At 58.0% G+C, this 12,005-nt stretch overlaps 1 protein-coding gene across 6 annotated transcripts in view; it reads left to right on the forward strand.

Moving 5' to 3' along the window:
• The first annotated feature begins 677 nt into the window (after positions 1 to 677).
• Positions 678 to 12,005, forward strand: part of LENG8 (leukocyte receptor cluster member 8) — a 13,786-nt gene continuing 2,458 nt past the window's right edge. The window contains exons 1-15 of one of the 6 annotated variants that reach the window (XR_003310010.2): positions 678 to 1,780; positions 3,631 to 3,723; positions 4,425 to 4,599; positions 5,308 to 5,409; positions 6,171 to 6,281; positions 7,026 to 7,278; positions 7,547 to 7,688; positions 7,950 to 8,153; positions 8,550 to 8,828; positions 8,919 to 9,059; positions 9,230 to 9,515; positions 10,361 to 10,462; positions 10,548 to 10,616; positions 10,717 to 10,846; positions 10,924 to 11,974. Coding sequence is in view for 2 of the 6 variants with exons in the window: in XM_023197340.3 (XP_023053108.1) it covers positions 3,686 to 3,723; positions 4,425 to 4,599; positions 5,308 to 5,409; positions 6,171 to 6,281; positions 7,026 to 7,278; positions 7,547 to 7,688; positions 7,950 to 8,153; positions 8,550 to 8,828; positions 8,919 to 9,059; positions 9,230 to 9,515; positions 10,361 to 10,462; positions 10,548 to 10,616; positions 10,717 to 10,846; positions 10,924 to 11,131 (2,240 nt within the window). In the remaining 4 variants the exon portion in view is untranslated. The remainder of the gene's footprint in view (positions 1,781 to 3,630; positions 3,724 to 4,424; positions 4,600 to 5,307; positions 5,410 to 6,170; positions 6,282 to 7,025; positions 7,279 to 7,546; positions 7,689 to 7,949; positions 8,154 to 8,549; positions 8,829 to 8,918; positions 9,060 to 9,229; positions 9,516 to 10,360; positions 10,463 to 10,547; positions 10,617 to 10,716; positions 10,847 to 10,923; positions 11,975 to 12,005) is intronic. The other 5 variants (XR_003310009.2, XM_023197340.3, XM_031934892.1 and 2 more) reach the window with 5 other exon arrangements.

Genomic DNA, 12,005 nt, shown 5'->3' on the forward strand with positions numbered 1-12,005 from the left:
GTGTTAGCCAGGATGGTCTCGATCTCCTGACCTCATGATCCGCCCGTCTCGGCCTCCCAAAGTGCTGGGATTAGAGGCTTGAGCCACCGCGCCCGGCCGACATGAGTTTCACTCTTGTTGCCCAGGCTGGAGTGCAATGGCGTAACCTCGGCTCACTGCAACCTCGGCCGCCTGGATTCAAGCGATTCTCCTGCCTCAGCCTCCCGAGTAGCCGGGATTACAGGTGCACGCGTCAACACGCCCAGCTAATTTTTGTGTTGTTAGTAGAGACAGGACTTCACCATGTCGGTCAGGCTGATCTTGAACTCCTGACCTCAGGTGATCCACCCACCTCAGCCTTCCAAAGTGTTGGGATTACAGGTGTGAGCCACCGCGCCCGGCCTTGGCAAGGTTTTGAATAAATCCAAAATTATTCCGGAACAAAAAGTGTGGTACCAAAAAAACCCAAAAACAAAAACAAACAACAAAACCCAAACAAAAACAAAAAGAAAACAACCCCCACCCCACACACAGTAAAATAACGGAAAAAGATCTATGCTAGCACTAACAAAATAATACATAGTTATGAAAATGGTATGTGCTTTTCAAGCTAAAAGTTCATAATGGTACAAAATAAGGAGGAAAACTGCCTCTTAAATCCTACCACTTGCTGTGACACAGTGACCGGTCCCTGCAGCGGACTGGATAATTTGTATCCGAGTCCTGGATGGAAACAGACGGCTCTCAAAAGGTGGCGCGGAGTCCAGAGAAATGCCTATGTACAGATTTGGTCCAATGCCTCAGCCTGACCTCAGTGACCTTTGGGAGTCCGCTCCGCGTCCACCCTTACACACCTGTGACCCCACACACTTCCACCCCAGCGCCCCTGCCAATGCTACCCCCACCCCCCTCCAACCGCGCCAGCTTCCAGCCTCCGTCCATCTGAACTCGCCGCGCCCCCTCCACTGCGCCCTTCCAGATTCATTGACTAGGGAAGCCCGCTCTTCCGGGGGGAGCTGTTCCTCACCCCCTTTCTTTATCATTCTCTCCCCAGGGCTTCCACATCACGGTGCTGTGGACAATCCCGTAACTCTTGTCACGCCAGTGTACATGGAGGAACAGTAATGGCTCCCACTGACTCAGTCAAAACAAGGTTGCGGCCGGGCGCGGTGGCTCACGCCCGTAATCCCAGCACTTGGGAGGCCGAGGGGGACGGATCACGAGATTAAGAGTTCGAGACCAGCCTGGCCAACAGGGTGAAACCCCGTCTTTACTAAAAATACAAAAATTAGCCGGGTATAGGGGCGCGCGCCTGTAATCCCAGCTACTCCGGAGGCTGAGGCAAGATAACTGCTTGAACCCGGGAGGCGGAGGTTGCAGTGAGGCGAGATCGCGCCACTGCACTCCATCCTGGGCGATGACAGAGCAAGAGCAATACTCTGTCTCCGAGAACGAGAACAACAACAACAAAACGGGGCTGCGTGGGACGCAAAAACAGCTAATGCGGCCTCACTTGTCCCCTCGGGGCCACCGTCCCCACCCAGACTTCCGGCCTGCCTTAAAATGCTCATGCGTTAGTGCGTGGGAGGGAGGGCGGGCTCAAGCGTAGCTCGTGGCGGTCATTGGCTGTGCCGGGCCGAGCGAGGAGGGGCGAGGTCGCCGCGTGACGTCAGGACGCCGCGGTCAGAACGTCGAAGCCAAAGAAGACCAGAGCCAGCCGGGTGGCCGATCGGTGTCGTGGTCGTGTTGCTAATCGCCTGGGTGGTTGTTGGCGTGTCCCTGCAGCGAAGGGTCCTGGTTGGTAAGGGGAGCGGCGGGCGAGCAGGCGGGCGGGGATAGCATCTCCTTTCGGTCTTGCGTCCCGCGAGCCCCGAGGCCTTCTCGGCTGTCGCAGCAGCAGACGCCGCGCGCGAGCGTCGACAGGGTGTGGCGGGGCAGGGGGGCAGCCACTGCGCCTGCGCACCGGGCCTGGGGGCGCGCGTTCGGGCACTAGTGCGCGTGCGCCTTAGTCTTCCACTCCCTGTCCCTCTGCCTCGGAGTTCTTGGGGCCCCGGGGCGCGCCCCTCGCTCTCCATTGGCCGGGTGTTGCCCCGGGCGACGGGCGACTCCAGCGAGTCTTTCTGGGGCGTGGTGCGCAGGCGCGGCCTGGGCAGTGGCTCCGTGGCCAGTCTTGGGGATCCGGGCGGCCTCTTCCACCCGGCGTCCTCCTTTGCCTTCGCCCAGCCTGCGGGACGGCCAGGTGCTCCCGGGACCCCAGGCCTCACGTCTGGTGCCTGTCCCCGTTCTTGAGACCCGTCCGGGAGCCCTCTCCCCAGCCCCCAACTCCTGACCTTGTTTCTGATCTCCCTTCTGCCCGGGGGCTCCTTTTCCTGTGTCCCCGCCACGATCCCTCGTCTCTACTCACGCCCTGTGTCCTGTTTAAGTTAAGTCTTTGCGTTTCTAGGGCTTTTCCCCAGCTCCAGACTCCTGTTCCTGCCCCGTCAACTTGTGAGAATTCCGGTTCTCCTGCGGGATTCATTATCCTACTTATCAGTTACTCCCTCTCGGGAGTTTAGGCTTCGCAATCCTCGCCCCGGAGACACTCCACTTTTCTTCCAGTTCTCTCTACCCCACTCTTAATTCCTTGAACATGTTATGGGTCTTCTTTGGCATTCCCAAAGCTTTATGTCCAGACACCCAACCTGATCCCGTTTCTCTCCCAGCCCCTACCCCTGCTTCCGGGAACCTCCCCTGGAAGCAGGCAGGGGTAGTCCCACTGACTCCCACGTCGGTCTCTTTACTGGCCTTCAGAGACCTTTTTGAAATCAGTCTCTCAGTGCTAAGAACCCGTTTCTTCACGTTGGGGTTCACGTCGGCATTGTCTTTTTTAGAGTTCTCGGAAACCTTTCCACTCCCTCAGCCTTAAGGGTTCCCTCAGACTCTTCTCATTATAGCATCCATTCTCTTGGTTCAGGTTCCTTTCACAACCCGTATTCCCTAGAATTTTTTTTTTTTTTGGAGACAAAGTTTCGCTCTTGCTGCCCAGGCTGAAGAGCAATGGTGCGCAATCTCAACTCACTGCCCTCCGCCTCCCGTGTTCAAACGATTCTCCTGCCTCAGCCTCCCTAGTAGCTGGGATTACAAGCATGTGCCACCACGCCCAGCTAATTTTGTATTTTTAGTAGAGACGGGGTTACTCCATGTTCGTTAGGCTGGTCTCGAACTCCCGACCTCAGGTGACCCGCCTGCCTCGGCCTCCCAAAGTGCTGGGATTACAGGCGTGAGCCACCACACCTGGCCCCTAGAATTTTTTTTAGAACTTCTCCCCTTGGTGGAGGCACTCCCACGCTCTCGACCTTTCGTCACACCCTCTCTTTGCTCACGTGGATTTCAGACCCTCCTCCTTCCTTTTGGGAAGTCTGTTCAGGCTTGCCTGTTTCCAAATCCTTTGTTTTCCACCTGGAGCACTACAAAGCGGCCAGGGGCTGCTCCTTATCCTCCAGCCTTTTTAGGCCACACCCAGAACTCCTCAGATCCTTGACCCCAGTGGCTTCTCTGTCAGCCTCCCCTTTTCTACTTGGCTTCTTGTGAGTCCATCTACTTTTCTTCCCCACGTTGTGACATGTTATTAGCTCCCCCTTAAGTCTCCCTAACTCGTTCTTTTTCTCACAGACAGTGAAAAAGCAGTCTGGCTCCCGAGGTCCACCCCTTCTACCCCAAGGTCCGGATGGCGGCCAACGTGGGTGATCAACGTGGCACAGATTGGTGAGTGAGGCGAGAGGGATGGAGGCCGGCCGGGAGGGAGAGAGGAAGCGAGACCCAGTGCTGTCCTCTGGGGTGGGACCTCAGGTGGCCTCAGGGGAAGTGATGCCACAGTCCCTGTGGGTGGGGGTGGTGGTGAGGCAGACACAGAGGGAAGCATTTGGTTGTGTGGAGAGGGGCAAGCCTTACCTCTTTGAGCTTTCGTGTTTCACAGTACAGTGCTTGCTTTGCAGAATTGTGATGATTCATTCAAGCAAGTATCATTGGGAGGCAGGTTCCCAGCACTCAATACACAGTCATTTATTTGTTTTTCTGCAAACTCCTTATTTTTTTCTCAAAATAACGTGATAACCTGCTGACTGGGGTGATGTCAGACGGAATTCACGGATTCCTAGAAGACATAGCCCTAGGAGGTGCCAGGGCCTGTGTTCAGTTCTGTGGGTTCTGTTCATTGTTTTGTTTGGTTTGAACAATTCCTGTGTGCCAGGCTCTGGGATAAGTACTTTAAGCGGGTGATCTCATTTATCCCTCCCAGAAGACTCTGAAGCAGAAACCCTTTGTCAGCATAGTACAGGTTAGAAAACTCAGGCTTAGATAGGTAGTAACAGTTAGATTTGGGATCCAGGGGCTGGAATTTGCCTCCCAACTTGCCCACCTGTGTACGGTGGGGAGAGCAGGGATGACTTGAGGTCCTCTCTCTGCAGGTCTTCTCAGTATAGCATGGTGGCTGGGGCAGGCCGAGAGAATGGCATGGAGACGCCAATGCACGAGAACCCGGAGTGGGAGAAGGCCCGCCAGGCCCTGGCCAGCATCAGCAAGTCAGGAGCCGCCGGCAGCTCTGCCAAGTCCAGCAGCAATGGGCCTGTGGCCAGCGCACAAGTGAGAAGGGCATGGGGCTGGGGTACCCTGAGCCAGTGGTTGTGGGAGAGACAGTCTGGCGTCTGGCGTCCTCTTGTATCATTCGGACGGAATGCTCTGAGGGGAAACATAAAAGGATGTTCCAGGGCCGGGCGCGGTGGCTCAAGCCTGTAATCCCAGCACTTTGGGAGGCCGAGACGGGCGGATCACAAGGTCATGAGATCGAGACCATCCTGGCTAACATGGCGAAACCCCGTCTCTACTAAAAAAATACAAAAAACTAGCCGGGCGAGGTGGCGGGCGCCTGTAGTCCCAGCTACTCGGGAGGCTGAGGCAGGAGAATGGCGGGAACCCGGGAGGCGGAGCTTGCAGTGAGCCGAGATCCAGCCACTGCACTCCAGCCTGGGTGATAGAGCGAGACTCCGTCTCAACAAAAAAAAAAAAAAAAAAAAAGATGTTCCAGGGTATCTAAGTCTGAACAGGGAAAAGTTCCGTTTCCTTGAGGAATCTAGGGTGTGGTGTGGTTCTGAAGAGGGAGGCCATACCCGTGCCCCTGGTCTCTAAGGTGCGTGAGTCTCATGGTGGAGACAGTGGCTCACTTTGCAGATACATGAACCCAGTTTCATCCCTTGGCAGTTACCCACCAGTAAACCACAGGCTTGCCATTTGGGGGCCATGTGCCTGTGGATTTGGGCTGCTGACGGCACATGTGCCTCTCTGTTTCCCCAGTACGTGTCCCAGGCAGAAGCGTCAGCTTTGCAGCAGCAGCAGTACTACCAGTGGTACCAGCAGTACAACTATGCCTACCCCTACAGCTACTACTATCCCATGGTGAGTGCCCAGCCGGCGGGGCAGGGCCGGGTGGGGCGGAGTCTGCCGGGGTGGGGCCTGGTGGTGGATGGACTGGAGATAGCAGTGATAACTGCTAGAAATCCTCTACTTGCCCATGAGGTGCATTCCAAGGTCCCCACCATGAGCCACAAGGTCCTACATACCTGGTTCTGGTCCCTTCTCTCCTCATGCTCATTCTGCCTTGGCCATCGAAGCAGAGACCTCCTTGATGCCCGCCCCCGCCAGGCCCACTCTTGCTTTGCCCTGGCTGCAGTGCTCCCTGTGTTGCCACCTCTTGGAGGTCTCTGCTCAGATGCCGCCTTCAGAGAGCCTCTACCTGACACACTGATTGAAAGTAGCATTCCTGCCTTGCAACCTGTCTCTCTCCCTTTCTTTGCCTTTTTATTGTTCATGATCCTTATTGCTGGATATATTACACATTGATGTGTACGGCTGGGCATGTAATTCAAGCACAAGCTTCATTAGAGCACGGGTTTTCCTTCTTACTGTTCGTTGTGGTGCTTAGAAAAGTTGGCACTTCGTATTGTTGATTATATTCCTCTGAGAACTAGCTAAGTGAGAGGTGGGATTGACAGGTTTTTCTTTGTTCAGTATATGAGAGGGTGTGGTGCATTAATATGGTGGAGAGAGAAAGGGGTGAGGGATTGGTAGAGGGCCATGGCTGGTGTAGTTCCTGAGCGGGCTGGGGAAGTGGAAAGGGCAGGCCTCCCACTAAACCCTCCCTCCCTGCACCTTTGCAGAGCATGTACCAGAGCTACGGCTCCCCTTCCCAGTATGGGATGGCCAGCTCCTATGGCTCAGCCACACCCCAGCAGCCATCCGCACCCCAGCACCAGGGGACTCTGAACCAGGTAACACCCTAGCCCAGCTCCCATGCTGTGCTCAAGCAGAGGAAATGTAGATTTTTGAACGAGCTGTCAATGAGGAATGGCCTGTGCTCCTTAAACTGCTTTCTTCCTTCCAAGCAACTCCCGATCTGAAAATGAGGAGGACAAAGCATAGTGTTTGAACGTGGGGTGGGTTTAAGGCTGAGCCAAGGCTAGACCTGAGATGTTGAAAGACATCTTTTTCCCCAGTGTGGTCACCCACACGCGTGCGCACACGGGTTGGGTTTTGCATTTAAGGTGCAGCTTGGAGGAGTGGCCGGGCTAGTGCATATGAGGCAGGTAGACGTGGGTTTGAATCCCAGCGTGCCCACCCCGGTGTAATTACGTACGCATCTCAGTCCGCTCTCGGAAGCGGGAAGGATGGTAGCCTCGTCCTCGTGCTCCGTGAGTGTGTGTGCTCAGATGGCAGCGCTGGAGTGGGTGTGTTGTCGGTGGCTGTTACTCCAGCATTGAGACGCTGCCAGCTGCTGCTTCGTAGCTCAGGGCCCTGGGAAGTTGCTTAGTCTCTGAGCTGGAGCCTTGTCAGCTGTGAAAAGGTTGTTAACAAATGTTAACCTCAGAGAGCTACTGAGGACTCGAATGAGCACATGTGGGAAGGTCACGGGAGGGTTGAGTGCTGTGACCACTGTGTCCTCATGGTGAGGGCTGAGTGCCACTCGCCAGCTCCCGAATCTGCCTCCCGTGCTTAGCGCCTGCTTCCTTCTGCAGCCCCCAGTCCCCGGCATGGATGAGAGCATGTCCTACCAGGCTCCCCCTCAGCAGCTGCCGTCGGCTCAGCCCCCTCAGCCCTCAAATCCCCCGCATGGGGCTCACACGCTGAACAGTGGCCCTCAGCCTGGGACAGCTCCAGCCACACAGCACAGCCAGGCGGGGCCCGCCACAGGCCAGGCCTATGGGCCACACAGCTACGCTGAACCTGCCAAGCCCAAGAAGGGCCAACAGCTGTGGAACCGCATGAAACGTAAGTCGGCAAAGCCATGTGGAGGCTCAAGGGGTTGGGGCCCTTACAGAGCTCCTAGGTGTGAGGCATATGGTGTGTGCTGCTCCTTATTTCTGGGTGTTGTGATCGCCAGGCTTGGGGTGGGGCTGCTTTGGACCAGGCACGTGTGTGCTGGAGCCCTCCTCTAGAACCTGGCCGCTCCTCCCTGCATTTCCACATCCTGCTGTCCCCTGGGGACCTCTGGATGTGCTGGGGAAGGGCCTAACCCTAGCTTTTGCTGCCCTCGCAGCGGCCCCTGGGACTGGAGGTCTCAAGTTCAACATCCAGAAGCGACCATTTGCTGTCACCACCCAGAGCTTTGGCTCCAGCGCAGAGGGCCAGCACGGCGGCTTCGGCCCCCAGCCCAACCCTGAGAAAGCTCAGAACCACAGGTGACGTCTGCCCGCTTGCCCCGTCACAGCCCCACACACTGCACTCAGCGTCTGTGGTCCAGTGCCCACCCCGAGCCTCGGTGCACACCTCTGGAAAGGGGAGAAGGACCGTCCCTTGGGGGTTGCTGTGGGCACTGGAGGAGACAGAAGGAAAACATGGGGGCCTGTGTCCCCCTGTGTGTCCGCTCAGAGTGCTGCTAGGGATGGTCTTCTGAGTCTGGGAATTCTCTACAACTGAGCCCCTCCCCTGTCCTCCCGCAGCGGGTCCTCTGCCCGGGGGACCCTGTCTGGGAAGCCCGACGACTGGCCCCAGGACATGAAAGAGTACGTGGAGCGCTGCTTCACCGCCTGTGAGTCGGAGGAGGACAAGGACCGCACGGAAAAGCTGCTCAAGGAGGTGCTGCAGGCGCGGCTGCAGGACGGCTCGGCCTATACCATTGACTGGAGCCGGGAGCCCCTGCCAGGGTTAGTGTGGGCGGGGGACGTAGGTGAGAGGGTGGTGCTGTGCGAGGCACGGGCCGGGTATGGAGGTAGGAGAGTTGGGGGTCCCAGGTACCAGGAGCTCCGAAGAGAAATGAACCGGAAAGTTGGATCCCGGGGGAATGAAGTCCTGGTGGGAAGGCCGGTGGGGTGGGGTGGGGACCATGGATGCTGGAGAGGTGTGCATTGCTTAGTGGTTAAGCGCACCCTCTGGACACAGAAAACCTGGGTTTGCGTTTCATTTCTGCACTGTAGTAGCTGAGCCGCCTGGGGTAAGTGCCTTTCCTTTCGGAGGTGGGTTGGTAGATTGAGGGAGGTGGTATTGGTCGTCCCGCCGGTGTCTGGCGGGGATGGTGATGCCCTGCCCTGCTGTATCCTCAGGCTGACCCGGGAGCCTGTGGCCGAGAGCCCTAAGAAGAAGCGGTGGGAGGCCCCTAGCAGCCTTCACCCTCCTAGAGGGGCGGGCTCAGCGACTAGGGGCGGGGGTGCTGCGTCCCAGCGAGGGACGCCGGGGGCCGGGGGTGCTGGTCGAGCCCGGGGCAACAGCTTCACCAAGTTTGGCAACCGCAACGTCTTCATGAAGGACAACAGCTCTTCGTCCAGCACAGACTCCCGCTCCCGCTCCTCCTCCAGGTCCCCAACCCGCCACTTCCGCAGAAGGTACTGAGGCTCCAGGCCTCGGTCGGGGGAGGGGGGTGTGTGGGGGAGGGGGAGGTGTTTCAGGCCCGATCTTCCCGCTTCTTCCTGCAGTGACTCCCATTCAGACTCCGACAGCTCCTACTCAGGAAACGAGTGTCACCCTGTGGGCCGCAGGAACCCGCCCCCTAAGGGCCGGGGTGGTCGAGGGGCCCATGTGGATCGGGGCCGAGGCAGGGCACAGCGTGGGAAGAGGTGAGACTGGCTGGGGGCTTGAGACACAGGTCAGGGTGGAGGAGGGTACTGGGGACCTGTGGGAGAAGGAGGAAGAGGGCTAGACAGGTGGATAGCCAGCTGCCAAAGAGGAGAGGCTGTAGGGTGGCTGGAGACACCCGTCCCGCTCGCTGCCCCTCACCCCTTCCTAGGCACGATCTGGCTTCCACCAAGCGCAGTCGAAAGAAGATGGCGGCGCTGGAGTGCGAGGACCCCGAGCGCGAGCTGAAGAAGCAGAAGCGGGCAGCTCGCTTCCAGCACGGACACTCCCGCCGTCTGCGCCTCGAGCCCCTGGTGCTGCAGATGAGCAGCCTGGAGAGCAGCGGGGCCGACCCTGACTGGCAGGAGCTGCAGATCGTGGGCACCTGCCCTGACATCACCAAGCACTACCTGCGCCTCACCTGTGCCCCCGACCCGTCCACCGTGCGCCCTGTGGCAGTAAGTGCCCGGCTGGGCTGGGCAGTTCTGCTCTGTGAGGCCCTGCTGGCTCAGGACTTGGAGAGCCGACCCAGGGAGGGTGGCAGAGGCCACACGGGGGCTCCGGCATGGCAGGGGAAGCCCGGCCAGGAAGCCTCGGCCGGTCTGCGTCCTGAGAGGAGCGTGAAGGCGCACTGCTGCCCTGGATCCTGCATGGCGGGTGTGCAGCTTGGCCGGCGAATCGCTTGACCTCTGGGCCGTGGTCCCTGGCTTAGGTGACGTGGAGCATAAAGCCTTCTCCCAGGCCTGTGGGCTGTGGGGCACCGGGGTCTGTGCTTCCAGGGTTTGGCGTCCTCACTGTTCTGCTGTAGAACATGTGAACAGCCGTGTGTTTACAGGGAAATGGGTGTGGGGTGGCCACTCTTAACCCATGTCTTGTGTGTTTTTTCTTTTTTTTTTTAATTGGCGGGGGAGAGAGTCTTGCTCTGTTGCCCAAGCTGGAGTACAGTAGCGTGGTCTTGGCTCACTGCAACCTCCGTTCCCCGGCTTCAAGTGATTCTCCTGCCTCAGCCTCCCGAGTGGCTGGGACTATAGGCGTATGCCACCACACCCGGCTAATTTTTGTGTTTTTAGTAGAGACGGGATTTCACCATGTTGGCCAGGCTGGTCTCAAACTCCTGATCCCAGATGATCCGCCTGCCTTGGCCTCCCAGAGTGCTGGGATTACAGGCGTGAGCCACTGTGTCCGGCCTTTGTTTTTTTTTTTTTTTTTCCTTAATGTTGCAACTCTCCCACCAAATCAGTGGAAACCCTTGCCCCTCGGACCTGAACTGTGCTCCGAGTGCTAGTTCCGTTTCCTTTTCCAGGTTTTGAAAAAATCGCTGTGCATGGTCAAGTCCCACTGGAAAGAGAAGCAGGACTACGCGTTTGCCTGCGAGCAGATGAAGTCGATCCGGCAGGATCTGACGGTGAGTCTCGTGCTGGGAGGGTCCTGGCCTCAGCCAGTCCTGCCTCCCGCTCCTTGTGACTCTTGTTCTTGCCCCGCGGCCCCAGGTGCAGGGCATCCGCACCGAGTTCACGGTGGAGGTTTACGAGACCCACGCCCGGATTGCCTTGGAGAAGGTGAGCTGGCCTCTGCAGGCCTCCCCAGCCCCTTTCCTGCTGCTCTTCTGCCCTCAGCACCCTCACTCTGCTCTCCTCTCTCTGGGCCTCTGCCTTCCAGGGTGACCACGAAGAGTTTAACCAGTGCCAGACACAGCTCAAGTCCCTGTATGCCGAGAACTTGCCCGGCAACGTGGGCGAGTTTACTGCCTACCGAATCCTCTACTACATCTTCACCAAGAACTCAGGAGGTGAGGCCAGTTCCCGGGACGGGACTGAGGCCCAGGGTTGAGCCCTGCTGACTTGACCCTCTTTGTCTTGGCGCTAGACATCACCACGGAGCTGGCATACCTCACACGAGAACTGAAGGCAGATCCTTGCGTGGCCCACGCCTTGGCATTAAGGACAGCCTGGGCCCTGGGCAACTACCACCGCTTTTTCCGGCTCTACTGCCATGCACCCTGCATGTCTGGCTACCTCGTGGACAAGTTTGCAGATCGGGAACGCAAGGTCGCCCTCAAAGCCATGATCAAAACGTATGTGGTGCCAAGCTCCCTTCTGCCCTTGCTCTTCCCATCCTTCTGTCTCACACCGCCTCTCAGACCAGCTCCTGGCCGCAGGCCTCCCCCAGCCCCCGACCCTTCTCCTGGTCCTTGCTCTCCCATCTTTCTCCGTTCAGCCCTCCCCTCTCCAGTTCCTCTTGCTTTCCTTCTTGGCCACCTCTGTGTTCCGGGTCACTCCTCCCCGCCTTCCCACTGTTCCCAGCTCACTGCCTCTGGGGCCTCTTTTCCACCCCGTCTGTGCGTTTCTTCCTCCTGTTCTCTCCTGCCTGGATCCCCTAGTTCACTCCTTGCTCTGGGCTTCCTCAGAACCCTGAGGTCTCTGCTTTCTCAGCTTGTCGCTGTGCTCCCACCATAGAGACCACCCAGGCAGTCTCTGGTCTAACAGGACAAGGCCCTGTCCCATGCAGCTCCTTGGAGAGCACCAGAAACACTTAGGGAGACACCTGCGATGAGGCCACACTGGGCGTGGTGCCAAAGGCCCCCAGTCAGGCCGTGCCCCTGCAGTGTCCTTTGTTCACTAGACATTGCTCTTGGCTTGCTGTGGGTAGGGGACAGTTGCTTGACTCACGTTTAGACGCATGGTTCTGTCTGGTGATTGAGGTGCCCAGGCGACGCTGGGCAATGTCAAGAGAGGTTTTCGGTTGTCACAGCAAGGGGATGCTCTTGGCATCTAGTGAGTGAAGGCCAGGGTTGCTGAGGCCAGGTGTGCTGCCCCACCACTGCCACTGGGGCCCAGAGGTCAGTCTTGCCAAGGTGGAGAAATTCTGGTCGAAGAGGTTGACCAGTAGACTGGAGAGGCCTTGAGTGCCTGGCCAGGTGGCCCTCCGTGTGAGCTCAGTCACAGCAT

This window comes from Piliocolobus tephrosceles, chromosome 21 (assembly GCF_002776525.5).
Source record: "Piliocolobus tephrosceles isolate RC106 chromosome 21, ASM277652v3, whole genome shotgun sequence".
In the NCBI taxonomy this organism is placed as follows: Eukaryota; Metazoa; Chordata; class Mammalia; order Primates; family Cercopithecidae; genus Piliocolobus; species Piliocolobus tephrosceles.